General features: G+C 41.8%; 1 protein-coding gene across 5 annotated transcripts in view; it reads left to right on the top strand.

Moving 5' to 3' along the window:
• Positions 1-25,216, top strand: part of rsrc1 (arginine/serine-rich coiled-coil 1) — a 226,724-nt gene that overhangs the window by 140,152 nt on the left and 61,356 nt on the right. For all 5 annotated transcript variants that reach the window (XM_042413936.1, XM_042413939.1, XM_042413937.1 and 2 more), the window contains 2 exons: positions 8,983-9,019; positions 21,472-21,523. In XM_042413936.1, coding sequence (XP_042269870.1) covers positions 8,983-9,019; positions 21,472-21,523 — 89 coding nt within the window. The remainder of the gene's footprint in view (positions 1-8,982; positions 9,020-21,471; positions 21,524-25,216) is intronic.

Genomic DNA, 25,216 nt, shown 5'->3' with positions numbered 1-25,216 from the left:
TTCAATTCCCTTTGGCACCGAGTTGGTGCGTATAGGCTGAGAAGAGGGAGATATGGACAGTCTGTAGGGAGACACACTCTATCTATGATGTTTTATGTGTAACTGAATGTGTGTGTCTGTTCGGTTTTTCCTGGCTCAGAATGAGTTGAAGTTGCAACCTCAACAATGACCTACTGATGCTTAATTATTTTTCTTAAATAATAAGATAAATGCAAACATGTTCTAGGTCCCAAGTACATGAGCAAAAGGCCTCATCTGCCTACTACTGACTGTAGGGAGCACTGTTTTTTCCATATTCAACAAAAGACTAAAAACATGTGTGTCAAAAAAAGATTCAGACTTGTGAAATCTTGATTAAAAAAATAATATGTCTTTCACAAGGACAGCTAAATGTTACTTTCATGAGATTCACTCCCCCCCTTTCATGGAAATATAGATTTTGCAAAGTTCAAGAAATTTGGTCCTTTAATTTCTGCTCCACAAGTGCTGCTAGCGCTGCCTTTCACATGTGTGTTGCCGGGATTCAGGTGCCTGATATGGACCACATATTAACAGGTGTGTGTGTGTGTGTGTTTTATCAGAGTAGAAAAGGCCAACCATAAATCAACTTCTTCCTTTCATATTCCTCCTTTTCAGACTTTTTTATTGACTGCACTTAACCCTCCCTCAGAGAAACATAAAGTGCTGAATTTGTTAGCCCCGTTTTAATGGACTGCTTTTCTTTACCATTTTGGGATTATGCTAAAGTAACCCCCCCCCCCCATCCATCCAGTGGGAAGGGGGGCAGCATGTGTACCCGAATGTATGCATTTATGTATGTGTGTGTGTGTGTGTGCGTGTACGCATGCCTGAATTACATAGAAAAGCATAGAAGCATAAGTCTGTGTTTTGTTCCCTCTTGTGTGTTCTGCATAGAAGAGTGACAGCCCCTGACGTACCCCTGCATTATCCCTCCTTGTGAGTGTGTGAGAGAGTGTGTGTGTGTGTTCGTGTGTCTGCCCCCCCCCCCCCAACCCTCCTCTTAGCTGTATAAAACCCTGAGAGGTAGCTCTGATAGTACACACACAAGAATACAATTTCAATTTCAATTGGCAGCCCTGTTAAAAAGGAGCTATGGAGATGGCAATCAAGCCTGGGGAAAAGCTGAACTCCCTGTATTATTTTGTGTGTGTGTGTGTGTGTGTGTGTGTGTGTGTGTGTGTGTGTGTGTGTGCATGTGTGTGTGTCCCTCGACTGCTTAATATCAGGCGTTTGCCTTCTATTAGTTAAACAGGCAGATGTCACTGATGTGGACTGTGTATTAGTGCATTGTGTGTTTTATTTGTGTGTGTGTGTGTGTGTGTGTGTGTGTGTGTGGTTGCTCTAGTGTCCCCATCACATTGACTCTTTAATAAATATGCCTGCCATTCTATCAGCAGTCAAACAACATATGAATGCTCAATGACACGCTTGACAAGTCATGCAATTGTGGCAAATGGGGTGCGCACACACACATGCATACACACACACTCTTATGAATGATGTCTCTTTCATAGTGTTACAGTGTCCTGTCTTCTCTTTGCTGCTCTTTTTCTGCTCTGCTCCTCACTATCTCTGACTGATATCAGGTCGAATGCTGAGAGGCTGCTGAAGGCCAAAATGTAATTTCTGCAGCTGAAGTACTCTAAAAAAAAAAAAAAGAGAGAGAGGTGCATTTTAAGAAAGAAAGCTGAGTACTATTACTTACTTGTTGTAAGTTATAGGTTTGTTATATTGAACACAACAAATTCTGGACTTTTTAAATTTAAGAACATTCAACAACTACACATTCAAGTAATGTTCAAGTTTAAATGATAAATAACGATTGTTGTGGGGAAACTGAGTCATTATAACAGCTGACAATATATAACTATAGAATAATACAATAATTACTGCAGAGGGGTTATGAAAAAATATATATGAACTTCAAGCAAAAATGCCTCAAATCCCCTTGTTCCAGCTTCTCTGTATGACAGTGTCTTGTCTAATGTGATAGTGAACTGAATATCTTTAGGTTTTGTACTGTTGGTCAGACAAAATAAGCAATTTGATGACATCACCATGGATTTTAGAAATGTTGACAGTCATATTTAACTGTTTTCTTACACTTGATTCATTAATTATTAATATTATTGAGTAATAATATCCATATTGTTATATTTTTATAATTTAGTAATATCTAAGTAAATCGCTAATGGAATTAATTGCTAGTTGCAGTTTGTCAAACTTGTCAGCCTAGAAGAACTTTTGCTATCTTGACTATGTCAGATTTACGGGTTACCAAATTTTTGACTGTAAATTTCCATCATATGGGTGTAAAAGCATGCGGTTGTTTTGAAATGTGCGAATATTTTTTAGAGCAGATGCTTTGAATGTTGCTTCACAGATCAGCAACACTTTCTGGTTCAATAGTGTTTGATCCTCTACTAATCCACAAATCGCACACATAGTAAACAGAGTGTAATGGATCCATCACAGAGTCACAACCAACAATTGGCGTGTTGCTTTCCAACCATTTTTGTGAAGGCGGCTGGTATTTTTCCACTTTAAAGCAAACAGGGAAGTTCCACATCCTCAAAATGAGTAACCAAGGTTAATATATGTGCAGTCCAATGTTAGTCTTCCCTTACTCGTCCCACACTATCATTGCTCAGCAGTTCAGTGGTTGGAGTCACATTTTGTGGACAGTTTAAAGGGTTAACATAGCTTGAAGAGGAGACCCTGTTAAATTATGCTTTATACTACATAGTAAACCTGGCCAGCATTAGACAACGAAAGGGTTAAAGCGTCCACACACAGGACAGCAGGCCTGAGAGGTAATGCATGGCTGATGAGTGCTGGGCTAATGGGCAGCTCTGTTAGCTGGAAATCAAATGACTGCCTCTGCATTTTAAGTCCCTCTGTCGCCTCCATTGACTGACTAAAGATATTCATCTCCGTCGTGTCAAGGGGTGGGGGGGTGTGTGTGTGTGGGGGGGGGTGAGGACAGAGGGGGCTTCAAGTAAAGAGAGGAAGAGAAAGAAAAAGAGAGGGGGTGAGGGAGAGAAGGGGAGGGCATCTTAGAAGAACCTGAAGACCTAATGCAATTATTAGAAACTTGACCACAAATGACAACTCATCTGGTGCTGGCTCTGTAATTAATTGTCTGCTAGCAGGAGCGCAGGGGTTTGAGAGGGTGTGGGGGGGGTGGGGTGGGTGGGTGGGTGGGGTGAGTTGAGGGACAGAGAGGAGAGAGAGAAAGGCTGGGCGAGCAAGCCGGGTGATTGCGAGAGGGCAAAATGACAGGTGAGGAGAGGCGCTGGGAAGGAGATGAGGTAAGATGAGGCAACAGCTTAAAGATCCTCGTTTGAGTGCAAGAGACAGAAGTGTTTGGACACAGTGAAAGCGAAGATGTACCGTGAGTGATAGAGGCAGAACGAATGCATGGGAGAGACAAGGAGAGAAAATGCATGCGACTGGATAAAAGAAGGAGAGGCGAGGCAGAGAAAAAGAGCTGGAATGAGAAAGGAGAAAAGCGCAGACAGTGTGATGGATCCAGCGACCATGTTAAATTGGTCAGTATTGACCTTGCCAGGGCTCAGTTTAACACTCACACTTGTTTGTCCAGTTTTACTTAATTGACCTCAGATAACTAATTACCTTTTCCTGGAACAACAGTGCATTACTCTTTCTCCCCCTCTCACTTGCCATTCCTTTTCAGACTCTCTGTCTTTCTGGATTTTAGCTATTTAGAAGGAAAGCCAGTGATAGTCAGCACACTAAACATCGCAAGCTCCCAGAAATATGATGATAGAACGTTACAACCTTCAAGATCTTCATCAACAATTAACAGTATTTACGTCTGAAGGTCAAAATACTTCATCATTCACTTTTTGGAAGATACATACTGTGCGAACTATACCTCCCTTCCTCCTTTGCAATACTGCTTTTCCCCGTATCTGTATCGAAGTTGGGTTTGATGTGCACATTATCAACCTTGCTTGCTTTGTAGATAGTTTGAACCTGTTGTTTGGTTTAATTTTCATCACTGGAACAGGTGATATTGGATATAAATTCTGAATGATGTTGATTATATGTAGTCTACTGCATTACCTACAGGAGATTATTGCTGCAACTAACGATTATTTTCATTATAGATTAATCTGTCGATTATTTTCTCGATTAGTTGTTTGGTTTATAAAATGTCAGAAAATGGTGAAAAATGTTGTTCACCATTTCCCAAAGCCAACTGTCCACAACCCAAAAATATTCAGTTTGTATCATAGACGACTAAAGAAACCTTTGAGAAGCTGGACCCAGAGAAATTTGCGTTTTTTTTCTTAAAAAATTACTCAAAATGATTATCAAAATAGTTGGCGATTAATTTTCTGTCAATCAACTAATCAATTAATGCCTATAATAATTGTTGCAGCTACAGTAGATGCTCTTATTCTAAACACGTGTGTGTGTATCTGTCTGTGAGTGTTTGTGTGTGTTTTAATTCTGTCCTAGTGATCACACAGAACATTTATTCTTTATCCCTGATATACTCTCTTTTCCCACCATTTTCCTTCCTCTATGCCATGCATCACTTCATTTGTCTCATTTCTGTTGGATTCCCCCTTTATAACTTTGACCTGACATGTCATGGCAAGTTGCAGCGTTTAAGGATCAGCAACTATCCATTGGCTTCTGCTTTTTTAAGTTTAGCTGGGCTGATAGAAAATTAATTTGCCTCTTCATAGATCTCATACTGAAGATTAGTGTTCACCAAACTAGATTTTGATTAAGTATTTAGATGTTTGTGAGTTGGAGCTGACATGCAGACGTGTGGGAATTATGAGAAGATTTTAGACTTTTTGATGTATAAAGGCACAAAATGTCAATGTTCGATGTTACTTGATTTATTTAGATTTTAATTCTCCAATTATTTTCAATCCATTGTAAAATGACTCTGGACTACCACCGTCATACTAAAGGAATTACAATAGGCTTTTGCTCTGGGTTTAAAGGTAGAGTCAGTCATTCTGGAGAAAGATTGTTGATATTTGAACTAAACACACTAACAAATACACCGTCTTCATGCTCCTTCAGAAGCTCCACCCCCAAATTCATGGACGCCAGTGCCAAAGCAACGACCAAAAGAGAAATATGGTGGAATTCAGAGCAATGTGTCAGCTGTAGAGTCACTTCTGTCTCACACATTATCACCAGTGAGAAAAAAAAAATTGTTTCATATGAGCACAACTCTCAGCCTCTCTGTCGCCTCCCTGCTTCTCACTCGACCTGCATTCAGCATGTCTGTCCACCTCCTGGGGAGCTGCATGTTGGCTGTACGGGAAGAAATTGACAGTGTTTGTATTTATTGATTCATTGATACAGTTAATAAGTTGAAAACACATATAGAGTGAGATATTGTGTATATATGTGTGATTTAAGCAGCTGCCTGCTCAGATTACGCTTCACTAAACGGACAGAAACAGACTCGGAGCGTAAATAAACACAGGGGTCTCCATGAGACTGTCCCTGATTAGGTGTGGATTGATAGATTTAATAAAATAGAAGCGTATCTGTTCCATGAGAAAACGCTTTCTATATGAAAAAGCCATGGCCTCTCTCTCTCTCTCTCTCTAGTTCACCAGTCCTCCGCCACCATTCAGCAGGTGCTAGAGACGGGAGACTGTCATGTCCTCACACAGACAGCTGCTCTGATGACTTCCCCGTCGTCTGTACGAGCACAAACCACCCCCTGCTGCTGATTGGCTGGAGTAGTGTTGTGTGACTCGCTCCAAGCCACTGTGTTTACATGCCCATTTACAGAGCCAGTGCTGTGTATGAACACCAGATGTTTTTTCTGCGCACATACAGAACAGAACAGCTAGCAGACCGTGAGGAGATATTCGCTGAATTTGACAAAAAGTATATTGGATTAGAATTGCTGACTGTACCTTTAATTACCCACCCAATTAAACCCAGATTAAAGCCTACCAAGGGGTAGGAAATCACTGTATTTGTAATTATACATAAATACATACATGTAATACTCTAAATTTTCTGGAAAAGCATGCGAGACTGTCTGTTTTTGGCTAATACGTTGAATAAAATCTCCCAAAAATCAAGGTATTCTATCACATTGATGCAAAAAAATCCGATGTTGGCAAAAAACAATGATTTGCAACATTGGCCTAATACAATTAGATATATAAGCGATATTCTAGCTACCACTATAATAACAGTTAGACAAAATATCCAATGTTCAGTAGCTTTAAGTAAGATTTTGAAAGTGCCATAAGTTAATTTTCTTGTTTGAGACCACAGACTTGAACTAAAACATGTGACATGACCGCCATGTCTTCTCAACATAGCAAGCCTGTCACAGTTTATCACAAATCACCGTCTGTCTGCTTCATTTTTGTCTTTCCACGCCTTCACTTCATCACTCCCTTCCCTCCCTCTCGCCGTGTGCCAGGGCTGTAATGTGCTCCTATGGTTGTAGTAAGCAGGCCACAGTGTCTCTGAGGCCTTGTGCTACACCACCATTACTATCTGGCCTGCCTCCACTACAAATTGGATGAACAGGCACTGACACATTTTCAATATTATTACATTAAACCAAGTGGATTTTGATTGATAACCTAATATTGGCCTAATGCAAAACATCAATCATGGCAAGTATATTAATTATTTAATATTGTGGTGTAATTCAGAAATCGATGCTGCCTCTGCGTTGAAGGCACCGAGAACGGAGGAAGGGAGGGAAAGAGAGAAGAGAGCGATAAGGAGAAAAGGAAAGCTCGGTCCCTGAAGACCTCAGCAGATTATATGATGTTTTGAAAAGAGAGATGAGGATGTAAAACGCTGTGTGTGTGTGTGTGTGTGTGTGTGTGTGTGTGTGTGTGTGTGTGTGTGTGTGTGTGTGTGTGTGTGTGTGTGTGTGTGTGTGTGTGTCTCTAATGGATAGAGCGATCCCTTCGGCCCTGCTGCGGACAGCACTGGACAGCTTGCCCTTGATGAAGTCAGGACAACAGATGAATGAGTGGGGAGATTAAATGCAAGTGAAGAGCTTAATAAAGGTTGGATCACGAAAATAAAAGACAGAGAGAGAGAAAAAAAATGCGGTTATGAAAAAGAGTGCGAGGGAAGAGGGGGAAGAAAAAAGTGAGGGGAAATGAGTGGAGGAGGAGGGATCGAGCGCTGCGTCTCCCCTGTGTTAGATTGTTTCTCACTAATTGCGCTTCATTAGCGGATTACACACACTGTCACCACGGTAACAAATGTCTTGCTGTCTGGTTGCCGGGCGCCCGTCATGTATAATGAATGTGGCGGGGTGTTTGTCAGAATGTAATGTAATTACAGCTAGATGAAGTTTGCCTTAAGTGGTTGACTTGTCTGCATGTGCTCACTGACAGAGCACAGAATAAACAGGCAAATATCCTTTCATCATGACCTTTTTCTTCTCTAGTTTTGTTGCTTCTTACTTTTGTTAATATGTGTTTAGCGTATCTGTCATTCCTCCATACCATTATTTAGAAATGCTAATGATGTGGGGATGGCTTAGGCTTGTGGTCACACTGAGTATGGGACCTGGATGGATGGATGGATGGATGGATGGAGGAAGGGAGGAAGAGGGGGTGGAAGGTGGGATGGATTAGACAGTATGTAATTTTAGAGATGGTTTAGATTTACACTGTGATGCTGCTGGCTGCATTAGCAACTGAAGCCTGTCGATAAGCATTCCCTCTCAGCACACGCACGCATGCATGCATGCATGCACGCACACACACACACACACACACACACAAACACACACGCACACACACACACTGAAACACCACGGCCAGGGTGGAGTTGTCTGTAATGGGGACCAGAGTTGGATGGGGGGTTGCTGGGATCGGGGACGGGGGTTGTTTGTGTTCTCTTGATCTTTTGATTTCCACTGCTGCAAATTTGAAATGTGCCAAAATTGCATCTATTATTTACTGCCAATTTGCTCTTTTTAAAACCGACTGCTCGCCCCCCCCTCCCTCCCCCCGACTCGCCATTCTGCCGTTGCTACCCTGATAATCATACACACATTTTTTATTAATTCACAGATAATAAGCTCCCAGTTCTTTCTCTGTAGTTGGAAATTATTATTATGACTGCCGGCAGTATGGCGACAATATTAGTTAACCTCTGACTGGTACACACACACACACACATACACACACACACACACACACACAGTAACAACACTTCAGTCTAAAAGGTTAACAATCAGGACAATTCCTAATTATGAGTTATTTTTACTTTTCATTATCCAAAACCTGAAACTGAAAGAGAAACACACTGTGATGATTAGGACAATTTCTTCTGTATTCCAGTTAAAGCTGAAACAATTAGCCAAAATGATTGATTAGTTGAAAAACAGAAAATTAATACAGCAACTATTTTGATTATTGATTCATCATAAAAGTAATAATAAAAATTAATAAAGCGTAAATGGCAAAAATGTACTTGTTACAGCTTCTCTCTGTTTGTTTTTTTTTAGTCTTTTATGAAAGTAAATGAGATATGTTCGGGTTTTGGGCTGCTGGTCAGAAAAACACTAAGACATTTTAAGATGTCATCTTAGACTCGACATTTTTTTGCTATTCGCTGACATTCAACAGGCCGAACTATAAATCAAGAAACTGGTAGATAGGTAGTTAAATCAATTATGAAAATGATCATTAATTGCACCCTAATTCAGTCAGAAATTTAATGCTCCAGTTAAATGTGTTAAAATATTCACAAATTAGTTGAGAAATGTTCATAAAGTGCACTTGAATAGAGTTTGTTTTCCTGTCCCTCATGTGTTTGTTGGTAGAGTGTGTGTGTGTGTGTGTGTATGTGTGTGTGTGTGTGTGTGTGTGTGTGCGCCTCTGCAAAAATGCTCTTTTCATTAAATGATGTTTTGTGTCTGCACTTTATTTACAGTGGGGGAAATGTGTTGTTGTGTTGCAGGGATGCTGGGAACATCAAAGGAAGATTAGAACATCTGGTAAGTTCTATTCGACACCCCATCCCCCCACCCCACCCCACCTCACCCCTTTTTTCGCCCCCCTACACACACACACACACACACACACACACACACACACTTTGATATCTGCATTCTTAATGAAACCTCCGGAATTGAAGCTGAATACCTGCAGCTAACAGGCAGAGAGAGAGATACAGAGAAAACAGACAAAACAGGGATAGAGGGAGGGTAGTGTCTCCCCTAGGGCCTGGTCCAGCTTTTATATTACCGTTTCATTTATCCCCAATTCTACCCCAACACACACACACACAAACACACACACACACAGGGTATCCACTCATTCTGTTCTCCCTCATTTTTGCTGCCAGTTGTGGCCATTTGCAAGATTTTTAAGATTTTTTTGCATACCTGTTTGCACATGCATGCATGAAAGGAAAATGTTTTTTACTTTTCAGGCATAACTATTGGACCTACACACACACAAACACTCACACACACACTCATGCTCATGCTCCCTCTCTCCTCCTCATGTCAGCATGGGGCCCTTCCTCACTCTTATCCCATCCATGAATCGAGGGCCTGCTGGAAACGCTCTCCTGGGACAACCTGAAAATTTAATGGCCAACGTTTTCAGGGTTCCTCTTGCTACTTGCTTTAATACGGGGTCAGAGTGCCGTGCAACAAAGTGAAAAGGTTCTCTCTCCTCTTTTTGGGTGGGAAGGAACCAAGGTTTGATGTGCCCCGTATTCCAGGGGATGAATTATAGACAGGGGTCAGCGAGGGTCCTGGCTCTCTGTGGATGTCACATGCCCTCCCTCCCTTGCCTCCCTGCATACTAAACTGCAGCTCCCAGCACCCTACGCAAATGACCCCCCGCCCCACCATGCGCTACGCAAATGACCCTGAATATGCCACACAAATGACTGACCTCGAAATTCAAACAGTTCTCAGTAACTCTCTACTTCAGCGAGCGGCAGATCCGATAACTTGACCTCAGATCATATCCTTGCGATCAGTCACAGAATTGTTCTTTAATGTTGAGTTATTTTATTGACTGTATTCATATCTCTGTATCCCGTTTTGACCGGTTATGACAGGTAGGATACAGAGGCACTGGTGGGGTACAGCGTTCTTTTGGTCTAGTTTGGGTTCAGAGATGTGGATGGGAGGGTCTGTAGGTGTGATTGATGTAGTACTCCATAAAATGTGCTGTGAATTATTCAAGAGAGGATTACGTGCATAAACAGCATTAATCAATATGTGTATTGGCACTTAGATCTTGGCAAACATTAGGGATCCTGTGTCTCATGTTGAGATGAGTCTTCCTCTTAAAGGCATGTGAAGGAATGTGAAATAATTTACATAAGGCATAAGTGATACTGGGGCCAGCATACAGTACGGGAAAATATCCCCTACAAGTACTGTATGTCTGAGAGAAGAAACAAATGAGTGCGCAGTTGTTTCATGTTTTCACACTTCATGCACAGTCATCTGGCCAAAGTCACCTTGAATTAAATATCTTTGTATTATTTCATCATTTTTAACAAATTCCCTTAAGTTATACGGAAAAGCAGTTTTGTCATTTACACAATCGCGTTCTCACAGGGATCGCTATTGCACACGAGTACATTTGTGTTAATGTTTCTGGCAGGGGTTATTGCAGACAGTTTGCATGTGTGTTTTGTATAGTTTTTTCACTAAGTGGACCTATAGGGACAGATTATCTAATGTTTGCATTTGATTCTTAGTTACTGCTGTGTCTTTATACTCATCAGGATGGTTCAGGAGTTAAACATTACACATTTACACACACAGAGAGAGACACACACTCATACACACAAACACACATTTGTATGTTTACCATTGCATTTTTTGTATATACGTCTCAGGGAATTTGAATACCTGAATACTGAGTGTTTGAATTTATGGGTGTGTTTATGCTTATGGGGAGATTGCACCCCAGTAGTCAGCTGCCTGGGGAGTGCAAGACTCTGATTACGATTCGGGACAGAGAACTGTAAATAATGGAGCGCGTCTCCCTCTGAGGTAGAGTTGCAGAGCTGTTCGAAATGTTGTTTCCCCTCAATCCCTCACATATACATCCCTGTAGATTTCTAAGCAGGCATTTATGACTCTCTCTTGATGTACTGCTCTTAAGATTAGTGCATCAACCATATTGACACTTATCATGGTGTCGTTAAGCTCGAGCCATATTATTCTTTTAGCCAACTACCTTGAACCTAGAATTACTTTTTATTTTTTAAAAATAATAATTACTTTGGAGAAGTGTTTTAACTGCTGTTGTTTACCCCTAACAAAAAACATTTTTGTAGAATATTCACACCACTGTGACAATCAACCCTCTGTTCAAATTATTCTGGCGCTTGATTTTTCTTGATGAATACTAAAGTTACCTCCTCCTTTTAAGTTAACTATGTGAGTGAATGACTGGTGCAGTAATTAGGTGGGTAATTAAGATTTATGTGGTATGAGGTTTGTTTTATTGTCCATGTTTGTCTTGTTTTTGTATTTCGGCAGATTGACTGAACGCGATCAGTAGCAATGCAGAGAAAAAGACTGTTGTTAATTGCTCCCAGTGCTCTGCTGCGTTAGTTTCTTCTTTTGTACACACACACGCACGCACACACACACACACACACGGAAGCACCTAAGTTTGAGTCCAGCAATTCTTTGCTCTGGGAGAAATGGAGCGATAGTGAAAGAGGTGGCCTGCAGCAGCTAATCAGTCCAGATGCACAGCTTCTTAGAGTGAAGAAGAAGAAAGCCAGGAGCTCAATCAATACACGAAGAATCAGCCTCATCAGGATTACTCGCTCAATCAGCAGCTGTACCCACCGTTCTAACCATGCACACTGCCCAAGGATGGATAGAAAAAGAATAGAGGTGTAGGGTAAAAAAAAAGGGGGGAAAGAGGGAGATGTCGATGGTGTGGGGATGGGAGGTTGAACAGGACGTCATGTTGGAAGGGCTGTTCACAGGTCAGTCCAACGTTGCAGGTTGAGACGTAATTCAGAGAAATATGCGTGAAAGAAATCCTTAAAAAGTTCTCTACAGAAAAAAACTTTTTTATTTCATCATTTTTACAGCCCCAGTGTAAATAGAATTGTTTGACCAGTAGATACAGCAGTCGTACATAAAGGGGTGATTTAAGCATTCATCATGCCTTTTGTGCCCCCTGATTTTTCTGGCCACATCTCATACCTACACATTTCCAATTAGATGACAGAATATCCAGTTCACACAGCTGTTTTGCTGGCTCTGTTGTCAGTTAAATGTTTGATCTAATTTCTCAGCGTCGGGTAGCTGTCTCTTTACTAATGCTATAAGCCTGTCAATAATTCAGACCGTTATTGCCCGAATGACCTTTAAAACCTTCATTAGTTTTAGAACAGTTCAGTCACCTGGTTTCACCTTCAGAAGAGCAAAGTATTAAGAGCTCTTTTCAGGTATCTCCTTATTGTTTTTAATGTCATGATGACACAGAAATGTATACAAAATAAAACAAATTGCAGACTTTTTGAATCTCAGATTTTTTAAATATAACTTTTTATAGAGATTTTTATTAGTTTTACACAAGTGTAACCAAGCAGGTTCAAACACTCCATTTTATTCGATAAAATATTGTGCAGCTTTGACATTTTATTTTTGCATTACAAGGAAGTGTCTTTGTCTCTCTCTGAAACAGTAACGTAGGAACGATGGGCTTCTCTTGATAATGCGTCATCAGACCGCTGCACACACATGGCTTTCTTCATGGCATTCGGCTGATGTCTTCCGAGTGTCCCTTTGTGAGTTGAAGAGTTTACTGAGGCAAACAGCCTGGTCGGCCTACTGACAGATAGAAATCAGCAGCTGTGTGCAGGACAAACACAAACCAAGAATGTGACAAACCTGGCATCGCTGGATATGGCAGCGAGTTGACCCAGAGCGGTCTTAAGCGTAAAATACGAGAAGTTCAGGAGAGTTCAGAGCTTAGAACGATGATCATTTCTTTTCTTTACTCTGCTTGTGTCCGTTTTGTCAGACCTTAATTGTCTCATCAAACATTTTGTCTTTATCTCTTTCTGTATCTCTTTCCTCTCTCTTTGTATTTTTTTTGTCTCTGTCTGTCTTTCGTCCTCCCTAATATGATTGTATAGGATAAAGAGGTGAAAACAGCACAGAGAGAGAGAGAGAGAGAGATTCTGGACAGATAAAGGAGAGAAAGAGGGTGGGGGGGGTGTTGATAATCTGCAAACAGATTTCCATGCTTATTACACTAATGATTTCATGATATTTGATGTGATGGCAGGGGTTGGGAGGATGTGGAAGCACGGATGGAGGCGGGAGTAGGGGGGGGGGGGTGTCTTTCTCAGTCTCTCTCATCTCGACGGCGCAGCTAAATGATGGAGTAATTTGAGTGACCTCTGACTTGGGGCAGGCCCAGACATAATTGCATGTCATTCTGGCACGGAAGGAGGGATAGGAGAGGGGGAGGGGGGACGGGGGGGGGCTTCACAAAATACAAAGTATCCCCCCGTCTTTCCCTCCTTTCTGGCGTCTCACTTGTTTTTCTGTGTCTCCTTCTTTTCATGTGTGCCCATCACTGCCTTACTCTCCATCTTGTACCCCCGTCTCACCATGGCTCGCTCGTCGAGTGTTTCCAAAAAAGAAAAACACCCCCTAAACAAAAGAAAGATTGCATTAATTTTCAAATGATGATATTACAGTAAGCGCGGAGATCTCATATATCAAAACGTGAGAACTACTCCCTTACTGTATGTGCTTCATCTTAATGGTATCGCTGGATGTCAAGGGCATGGAGGAAATTAAATCGGAAAGTGCAGATAGACCAAAGAAGATATTATCTCTGGATGATTGCGGTTTTGATAGGTATTCCAGTGAATTTCATTTTCTCCGGATGGGGAGAAGATGAGTTAGCCTGCACATTTGCTCATTTTTCTTCTACATGATTTATGTGAGTTGAGTATAAAACTCTCTCCTTCCCCCCCCCCCACCCCCCACCGCCTCCCCCTTTATCGGGAACACATACATGCATGCGCACACACACGCACATGGCGTAGTAAATGAATGCCTTTGAGTTGTATCTTGGTCGGGGCAGTTCCCGTGCGTGTATGTACTTTTTTTGTGCGGTTGTATGTGGGCAAACCGGAGTGCATGTTTTAGTATGTGTGTGTGTGCGTGTGTGTGTGTGTGTGTTTGTACTTGTGTGTCTGTATGAATACGTGCGCCTGAGATAGCAGCAGAGCCATCAGCGGGAATGATTCCAGGGAGACGGGGGAGTGTCATTACTCAGACTTGTTTACATTCTAAATACGTAATGAAATCTTGTTGGTAATAATGACGGGAATAAAAGTTTGGGAAATTGTAAAAGTGGTGAAGTTTGAGAAATGAGCCCCGGCCTGTGAAATAGCATTTGGGGGCAGGAAACGACATTATTATGCAGTGCTCCTGCCTGCCTGAGACATGAAGATGAACTGCTGGCGGGCCATAAAATGCTGTTAGCCCCAGCCTGAAGTATGGCACATTGTAAAAGAGCCCTGATCCCATATTGCCATTATATATAAAAGTATAGCCATACACAACATTATTTTTCATATAAGATGAGCTCAGATACAGTGGCCCAGGCCCCCCAAATACATACACTGATAGGCAGATTTTTCCCCCTCCTTATAAAATATATAAATAAACATATTGCCATGGAACCCATCTCTGCCCTGATCTTATAGACCTCGATATTAAAAACAGAAATATTGCATTTTCTAGGGGCTCTGTTTTCCCCTGTCCTCTTTTGGGTATGGGATATAGTGAGTTTGTTTGGTGGGTGGAGGTGGGAGGGGGGGTTGAGGAAGAAAAAGAGATGCGGAGAAAACCCGAGCGGAATGCAACAAATGAAAGAAAATGGAAACAGATGAAGACTTTAAAAACATAATGAGATGAATATTGAGCATATCAACTCCAGCATAAAGAGAGTTAGTTGAGGTGGGCGCCGCGTTTGTGTATATTGAAACTGTTTATTGACAGAAAATAATGGCTACAGTGGTGCAATTAAGATTTATGTTACAGTAGATGGACTGATGATGTCATTGATGTCGCATTTTTCCTCAAGTTAGTTTTTTGAAGACATTTGAAACTGTCAGGTGAGTTTATGCAAACCCACATTTCATTCATTGATTCATTCAGACTCTTTACTTTTTAAGTAGGATATAGGAAGCAGGAAAGAGGGGATAACAACTCTGTTTGAAGAAGAGTGTAGCTGTGTTTTACTGGATTTCTAGGATGATTTGCCTGGCAGCAAGTGGAGACTACTGGAAGTTACTGGTCAGGACCAAGAAATATTTCGGCACATAATCCTCTGTAAAACTGTAAATTATCGTATTCACACTTTGGTTTTTATACAGATTAAACAAATGAGATATGTTAATCAATGAGCTTTAGAGGTGCTGATAGGTGGATTTTGTTATCTTTGAGCAGAGCCAGACCAGCTGCTTTCCCCTGCTGGAGAGTGGTATCAATTTTCTCATTTAGTTATTGGCAAGAAAGTGAATAAGCTGATTTCCCAAAAATGTCTTTTTCTTTATAGAAATGCACTTGCAAGTGTTTGGGATGCTAGCTCTCTAGAAAATGTACATGACAAAGATGAGATAGACATAGATAAAGTAACCTGTGTTTCCAACTGGATTCTCTTTGTCCTTCTTGCTAACACTCAGGCACACACCATTCTGAGTTATATTATGTAACTTGGCTCATCTCGGCAATAAGATAATGACAACTTAGCTTCAAAATAAATAATTTTTGATCACATATATCTAAGTGTGTCCAACATATGTAGGAGATAAATCTTAAAAAAGACAAAATATGTTTTGTTTTCAGTAGCAGAGACCACATTCTCTGTTTTCAGTGGAAATTAACCTCGAGGATAATAAAGAACTGAACAGTGAATGAATATGTTATCTCAGAACTAAACCAAGCTATATTTATTTAACCTTTTTTTTTCAAATTTATGAATAGGGTTATAATTAGATTAGAAGAACAACTAATACCTTTCCTTTGCAACAAAGTTTTTTATCACTCACTCTTATGTTCTCATATTCAGTTGTAATTTTCCAAAAACATTGATGTTAAACTTTTTAAAAACTTTTTCAGGATCCTGATTTTATTTGTTCACGGTGGCACATGCTGTACATCTCATGTTCTGTTGACCACCACTAGGTGCTGCTGCTTGGAGCTACCTGGTAGATGTTAGTTTACTGTGTCTGCAGAATCCAGAACTTAACTAATCATCAGGAAGACCAGCAGTCCCCCCTCCTCTCTCTCTCTCTCTCTCTCTCTGACCTACAGTGTCTGTCTACCCCTTCATTGCTTCATTGTCCCGCCCTCTCCACTCGGTCTCTTCCTCACTTCCTTTGTTTCGGTCGATGTCTCACCTGAGCCAGTAGACTGACTAGAACTGGGTTAATGTAAATTGGCAGATAACGTGAGGGGAGGCTGTGTTAATGTGTCGGTGATCTGCCTGCGTGTGCACTGATGTGTTTTGCTATTCAGCCTTGCTATTGCACTTTTAAAGCAATATTCTTTAAAAGTTTTATTCTATTCTGTTTTCCTTCTGTCTCCTTCTGTGCCATCATGTATATTAACTCCTGTTGTGGTGTAGTATGATCAAGTGAGTAAATCATTTAGTAAGACAGCAGTCTGACCATCTGACCAGAGAAGGCCTATCTGACCGCTCTGCTTCTCTGGGTCTGGTCTAACGGGCCTTTATTCATCTGCTGACCCACCATACTCTGCTTTGTCTGGTCAGCCTCAAGCCCAATAACAATAATGTTAATAGTCCCTTGGACCAGCTCATGACTAGAAATGGATAACATTTCCTGCACGCTGTACCTCATTATACACAGCATAGCATTGTTTTTACCGAGCCCATTGAGAGTTATTTATTTTTCTAATGGGATGTGTTTATTTTTGACTAATGGGACAGGCGCTAGGCACTTCGGTTCAGCAAAGCATGTCTCATTGTGTCTGTCATCACTGCAATCCTGGTCGCTGGAGTCCTACTGTGAGTCTACTGGACTTCCTCTCTCGTACCAGGGCAAGAGTTAGCCCTGAGTCAAGCGTAAATAATTGAAGTAGAGGGTGAATGGTAATGTTGGCATTAATAGTGCAGCATACACTGCAAATCTGTTCATGGCAGATGTTTTTAAAGCAGGATGTGTGTAAAAAGGTTGTTCTTTCACACCTATAGAGAGAGGAAAAGCTATTGTTGTTTAAAATAATACCTGCACCATGTCAACGTCTTAAACCCCAACTCACCCCACACCTCAGAATCTGGGGGCTGTGTCAAACAATTGCTATAACTTTCTGAAACCGACAATCTTGACATTTGACATGCCCACTTCACGCAGCGATTGGCCAAATGTTTTGAGGTGAGAAAGTAAGCAGAGTTTGAACACTTAAATTCTTTACGCAACAACTTCTGTCACTTCTCATGTATATGACTGAGTACAACATTGTGCACCGTTATCCCATGTTTAAAGAATTTAATTGTTTTAAATAGTCGAATTTTGTCTCTCTCGTATTTCTCAGATCCCGATCAGTTGTGCTGGATGTGATTGTTGGAAATTAACGTGTCTTTATGTAACTTAGTGACATCTATTGTACACTGCCATTTTGGCCAGGTCTCCCTTGTAAAAGAGATAATGTATCTCAAGAGACTTCCCGGTTAGGTAAAGATTAATTTAAAACAACAGTTTTTGCAGATATGACGGTTGGCTTTTCAACTCAACTTGGATTGTGGCTGTTCAGACCAGCCATAAACACCTCTTGTACAAACTAGTTATTTTTGAGTATACCCCCGCCTTTAAAACAACCACAGCTCAGATGGTCTTTTAATCGAAGGGTATGTGGCAGTCTGTCCGCATGTTGTGACTGAATCTCAAACCGGCCAGCTCCTTGTACGGGAGCTCAGTCGGTCGGTGTGTGAATGTGTGTGCGTGGGTGAACGAGAAGCATTGTGAAGCACTTTGTTCTGCCCCCAGGTTAAAAATTATGGATAAGTGCAGGCCATTTACTCTTTGTATGGCTCTGTAACACCTGTGCAATGTCATTTGAAAGTCGTCAGATGGTATCTCCTGTTTCAAGTCCTTGCCTGGGCAAATCAAACCAAAATTAAATAATAAAAGTCTCTACATTTCTTCTTTGTAAAACTTTTTTTCCTCACAACTGTGCAAAACGCTTTTTCTTCATCTTCTACTTTCTTGCTCTTTAAATTTCTCTCTCACCTTCTGCTCTCCTCTTCACACTCTTCCTCTTTGTCTGCTATATTTCCTGAGCTCTGGGGAAAACAAAAGCAACTTTCTGTCTGGTCTTTTGTCCCCCTCTGCCTGTTTCCCCCTTTACTCACAGTGTGATCATCTAAAGCCCCTGTAAGGAAAGCGCTGCTCATTTCCAAGTACTTCCACCCTACACACACACACACACACACACACACACACACACACACACACAGTACTTCTCTCGGTGTCTCATGTTTGTTTGTGTGCGTTGGAAAGGCACGGTTCTAATTGAGGGGCGAAGGCACTTCAGATGCAGCGGGTGCCTCTCTCCCAGTGGGGGGAACACAGATCTGCCTCTGGGGAGCACAATTAACGCCTTTTTATTGTTTACTAATGAATTACACACAGAGGAAGCGGGCATGCATGTGTGAATTAGAGAGAAAAATAGAGAAGCGAAAACATGTAATGTCGTGTGTGTGGGTTCTGTATCATTATGTTTGCTTAGTTGTAAGCTGACTTTTGAGTACCTTTTTACATTAGTTGTGATGATAATTTGATATTAATTAGCCTGTTTCTGCCTCCATTTGGTATTATAGGCAGGAAGCCCACTCTCTTGTCCTGATTTTTCTTTTTTTTCTCTCTCTCTCTCTCTCTTCTCTGCATTTATTTCAAGGGTAATTCAACGCTGAATCACAGACAATTGCTGATACTCTGCTTAAACTTTAAAACATGTTGCACACCTCACAGTAATTGATGGTAAAGCAGGTGTTTTTCCATTCGCAGGAGATAGGAAGTAGTCGCTTTGACATCACTGATTGTAGTGTTGTAATAAGCGCAACTCGCTTGAACGTTTCAACCCGTTTCTGTTCTGTCTGATTCAATGTTGTTACCCTTGAAGAGCTGGCAGGAGTGCGCGTTTATGTGTGTGCAAGCGTTGAGGATGCACGGACTTAAGGCCAATGTAAACAAATGCTAATGTAATTACTGAGGGGGCGTTGTAATAAACTGTAACTAAGATGATTGCACAGAACACAATGATCAGGTTAGTTAAGCTGTGATGTCTCATTGCTTTAGATTACTGTTTGTACCGGGACTGATTTCTGTGTCCAAGCTCAGCCCTCTACCATGTAACTGATTTTTATTTTGCAGCATGTAATCCCTTCTTTTGCTGTAAAACAGTTCCTGTAAATGCAAAGGTGCCAGAAAAACAAAAAAAAATAAGACTGAATTGTGCCCTCTTCACTTCCTCTTGCAGGGGATGGGAAGTGTGTGTGTGTGTGTGTGTGTATATACATATCTGTGTGTGGGTGAAGGCCTCAAGTGTTGTTCAGCTTCTCCAGCATAATAGTGATTGGTAATTTCAGCTGTCGAGCACTGCCAGCCAGCGTGAGCGTGATCCACTATGTCACCTGCTACAGGGGATACACACACACACACATCCATGTTGCATTAAGTGTGCGTCAGTCTGTGTCTGTGCGGTGCCTTGATGTGTGTTCCATCTAGGATATAGCACCCTGACATCGCTACATTAAAGGGGGTCATTATATTTCCATGACTGCCACCGAAAAGTGACGTTTTTACAAAGTGACAAGTTTACAGTTTGATAAATCAGATTTTTTTGCTGTGGGTGGGGTGGGGGAGCCGGTTGAAGGAACAGTAGGAGGAAGAAGCTGGGTTGTCTGCGGAGGAGGAGGAGGAGGAGGAGGAGGAGGAGGAGGAGGAGGGAGGAAACGCTGCCTGTCAGCGACGCCCCGGCCCTGTCGTCTAAATGATGCTCCCAGGCAGCGGATTCAGATCCCATCCCCATTAGCATTTAATTTCTCTCTAATCCTACACACAGTCTACGCCGCTGCATGGTAACGAGGGCCGCTGTGCCACGGCAGCGCCGAAAAAACCTCCGAGAGCAATCTGCAGCGCGCTCGCCTTTTATAGCTCCGCGCCCTGTCGTAGCCATCATTCTTCCTTGACAATTAAGACCCTCAAATCTAATAGCAGTGATATTGGAATTACAGCAAGGCCCTTTTGAGGGCATGTCAGGAAAAAGGGCTGTGCCTCCCAATACAGCTGTCAAAGCACAAGGCCCTCCCCCCGCTTATGCCCGCTAAGCGTTTCTGATGCGCACATACACACACACACACACATACACACTCACACACACACACGATAGGAAGGGGAATATGTTGAGGCTTTGGCTGTGATCTTTTTAAAATGTGCTCTCTGTGCCCTCTTATCCAACTCTCCAAAGACTTGTTACAGCAGCTTTTGTTTTCTCTCTTCTCTTCTCACTTCTCTCTCTCTCTCTCTCCCTCTCTCTCTCTCTCTCTCTCTCGCTCTCTCTTTGTCTCTAAATTTCTCTTCATCTCTTCCTCATGGATTCTCCCTGGTGTGTCAGAGATGTTGTTGCTTTCTGTTTTTCACTAGCAGGGTTTTTATAGACGACCAGACTAGTAGCACAGTGAAGTTGTCCCTCGGTACTCCACAAGGACAGTTTAAGAGAATATTCACTCTAATGGCAGTTAAAGATTATCGTGGGTAAAATATATTTTAGCCTGAGGGACACAGCAGTTGTAGAGCTAGATTACATAGATAAAGTTGTGTCAGCGTGGGGCTGTCTGTCCTGCTATGAACTGTGCTTTGTGATATCTCAGGCAGCAGGGTGTTACGCTAAATAGGTAGATCATCCTTTAAGAAGACACTTTGGAAAGACTTTGTGTTAACACGTGTCTGTCCTGCTTTAAGTGCTTTGAGCGACACACTGTTCTTCACAGCTTCTGCTGTCTGGAATATGCTCCCTACAAACATAAGACACATCAAAAGTAGATTTTCATTCAAAAAGTCACTAAACTAAATTTTGATGAATCCTACATAGATGATACATTTAGTTGTTGCAGGTTTGGAACTTACTTATTATTTTTCTTTTCTTTTTGTTTCTATCTTGATAATTTTGTGTTTATTACTATTGTAAGTTTGTATTGTCAACCTTTTTAGAGTTGTTTCACTCATTTTATGATCTTTATATTCGGCTTGTTTTGCTTTTTCTTGTTTTATTGATCAATGTGATTTTAAATTGCTGTTTGTTTTGTTGTTGCTGTTGTTGCTGTTGTTGCGTGGACCTCAGAAAGACTGCCACCACTAATTATCTGTTGTTTTGTCTCTCTGCCCGTCACTCTTCTTCAGACTCCAGCAGAACAGGCTAAAGTTCGAATGCATATGGTCCTGCAGGCTGCAGGTAAGCGGGATTATCATTCTGTTTGCCATTGCCTGAAACTTGCCATTTGTGATCTCTGACTTGTTCAGGGGTGCTAAGCTGAAGACGGTGTGTGAGATGTGAGCTGCCTAGTGAGGGGTCTTTCTGCCAGAGTTTTTAAATAATGATTGAACAAAATTCTTTTCTTTGCACACAGATGTCACATTTGTTCAATTACTTCTGCCGTTATTCATAAACACTCCTCTATGACCTAGGGCTAGACAGTATGGCAAGTATTTACTATGTATTTGTGATCATTTATTTATAAAGATGCACGATATTGGATTTTTTGCCGATATCCGTTATGCCGATATTTCCAACTCATTGTGGCCGATTGCCGATACCGATACATGCACATATTTTTTTCAGCTGGCTGAGGAGACTCTTATGCATGCAAGCATAGATTGTGCTGAGTATGATCAAGAAAGACAATATATGAAGGAAGAACTTAGGAAGACTGGAGTTCAGGAGCTCAGCGTTCAAACTTTAATGAACTTGCCAAGTGGGTGGAGCAGTAGAGTTTTCTTTGAGTTTATTAGATAGACAGGATTAATTTTTTTTAATCTCTGGTCCACACTCCGGAGCAGAAGGTGGCGGTAATGCACCTAATACGCTGGTTGCCAACCGCCATTATAAACCAAAAAGAAGACCGCCCGCCCCCAACAGAGTGGTACATCCTGTCAGCCGAGGTGTTTCCTATCTGTGCAGCCGAACATAGCAGCTCCTCGACTGACTGTTTCACCCCGAAGGTCCTGGTGCTTCCTCCACAGGCTCCACTTCACTCAAGCTGCCTGTCAGATACGCTACTTCTTCCCACTTTAACCACAGTCAGGCGGCAGAGGAGAAGGCAACAAATCAGCCTCTCATAATCGGCAGAAATGGCCAATGCAGATATTTGATTTTAGCGGAGCTTTTAACGGTCGATACCGATGACGTGCCGATAATATCGTGCATCCCTATTTATTTAGAGAAAGTACAATACAGTACAAAACAATGTCAATTTAATTAACTTTTAATGAACTTTTATACCGATCGATTTGGTTACTTTTATGCATATAGATAACAGGAAGCTGGCCCAGTTTTCTACTGTGGAGACAAGTATGAGTGGCAGAGTAACAGAGTCATAGACTTAAAGGTGCTGACTTTCATCCCAAGCTCGACGTCATCAAACAAGACACACTCAAGGATCATTTTCGTACTTGCACGATTTTGATTGGGAAAATCCATTTGTAAAGCCGTTTTAGAGAAAATGTATAAATATCAAGATATATACAGTATATTTCATTTTGGTGAGAAACAATATAAAATATCAAAGTCTTATATTCAGTCATTTTTCGCAGCCCTAACATACAACTTTTGCTGTATTGAGCTGGGAATGAGCCACAATCTCATATATGCAGACGCCACTTTAGACATGGACAAGTTTCATGGTTGTTTTTCCCCATATGCAGACTCACAGCACAGCTCCTGCACACACCACCACAATCTCACACACACACACACACACACACACACACACACACACACACACACACACAGAGACAAATGCATACACCCGTTCTCCGGCTCCCCGCTCTGAGTGCTTCTGGGCCCATATTCACTGCAGCTTAATTTCAAACACTCCCTCCAGTACATAAGTCATAGATGTCACCATACAAGCGGTGTATATATTCCAGTGTGTATTCGAGGGGTAGAGTTGCGAGCCAGATGTGACAGGCAGAGATTGACTGTGGAGAAAGATGTCTTCATGTTTACAGTCATGCGCACACACATACACGGACTCGCACTTCAGAACAGGGCTCTAATTTCACCACAGGAAATATATGAAAGAACCAGGCATCTATACATCATCTATAAAGCACCCAGCAGCCACACACTTACCTCACTTAAGACTTGTTCAGCCTCAGCGTAGGACAGGTCACAGAACAACGCCACTGCGGTCTCACAGGCTCAAACGTTTGGATTCTCTTTTGCATACATAACATATTTCATCATATTTTGACATTTTACATACATACATACATACATACAATTTTTTGGAGTGGGAGGCAATTTAATTTACAGCGGGTTTAAAAAAAATGGAAGTTTTCCCTCGCTCAGTTATGTTTTCAAATGTGTATCAGACACCCCACACTCCCTGCCACCTCAAGGCAGGGTTGCACTAATGGTGGCGAGGCATCATAAAATTGAGCATGTGGCTTTGAGTGCAGTGAACCAGACTGGTGCAGACACAGGCCCAGGGCCAGACGCAGGACTAGAGGAGAGGCTTTAATGCACTGGACATGTCTCTGGTTTTCCTCTCTTTCCTGGAGGCTTCCAAAAGAACAGGTTTATGGCTCAGTCAAAGATTGTCTTCACCAGAGAGCCTGTGCTGGCCTGTGTCAGGCCTTCGGGTGCCCATAATCATATCACTCATAACGACCTACAGTAAAATACGAATGGACGGCAGATTTAAGCCTGATAAGCCAGTTTCAATTTGGTTTTTGAATTGATTTGTCATTTTATTTGTATTTTGCTGCCTTTTATGAGTAACCATTGATTGCCCTCACTAATTTAATCAAGTATTTGTGTAATTGCGGCTGTTATATTAATATTATCTTTTTCTCAGGTCCTACGACCTTGTGGCTGCCAAATCTTCTAAACGTATCAGTCTCATATCACTTTTGGTTCTCTCCTTTTTCTTTTATTTTGCATTTTCCTAACCCTCCAAGAAACCCTCATGTCCCACTCTGTCTCTGTCCTCCCACACTCCATCTCACTGTCTTTGTTCCAGTGTTGTTAGCGGACAGAGGGAGATATGGATGGAAATAGGGAGGGATGGAGGGCGAGAAGGAAGCAGCAGATGTTGGGAGGTTGTGTGAATGTTAATGTCCTGACGTAGCTGTGGAGCTTAAGCCTCCTCCTCCTCCTCCTTCCCTCCATTCCTCTCTGAGCGCCCGCCAGGCTTTCTCTCTCGGGGTCTCCTGACATCCTTAAAGCCTGCGGCTCTCCTCTCCTCTCCTCTTCTCCGCTCTCTTCCACTTTCTCTCCCGTCCCCTCCCTCCCTCCCTCCTTTTGTCCGTCTATGGACTCTCTCTAGTCAGTAGAGAGCAGATCATCCCATGGCTAAAGCGGCTCAGGCCTTTGTGTTGGGGGGCTCTGTGGACCTGTAATGAGCCCCCTTGGCTGGCCCGCTGGCCTGCTTAGCGCTCACTGGGGGCTTTGAGAGAGAGAGAAGGGGGTGTGTGTGTGTGTGTGTGTCTGTGCGTGTGCGTGTGTGTGTGGATGATGAGGAGGTGAGAGGAGGAGGGCAACACTGGCCCCCAATGAAAGAGCTGGATGGATATGTTTATGGGTCACTTCCTGCTTGGCCTACATATCAAACACACATTTGCGCGTGCACACACAAACAAATGCACACACACATTACACCCCATATTTTCAAAACATTTAATCAATAATCAGAATTTTCCCAATTTCATTATTTGTAACTTTAAATGTACATGACTTTATTAATAAAACAGACTTATTATTTTCACAGTATGCATAAAATGCATTAAATTGAAATAAAAATGATATTTATCATTCTTTCTGCAATATTTGACTTTCAAAGATGGTCATTACTACAGTCGTAGATTATAACAATTATAAGAGCGAGCAGTTTTGATTGATTGACGTTTATTCATTCTGTAATTT

Source organism: Thunnus maccoyii, chromosome 6 (assembly GCF_910596095.1).
Source record: "Thunnus maccoyii chromosome 6, fThuMac1.1, whole genome shotgun sequence".
NCBI lineage: Eukaryota > Metazoa > Chordata > Actinopteri > Scombriformes > Scombridae > Thunnus > Thunnus maccoyii.
The sequence above is the reverse complement of the archived record's forward strand: the minus strand, read 5'-3'. Positions and strand labels throughout refer to the sequence as shown.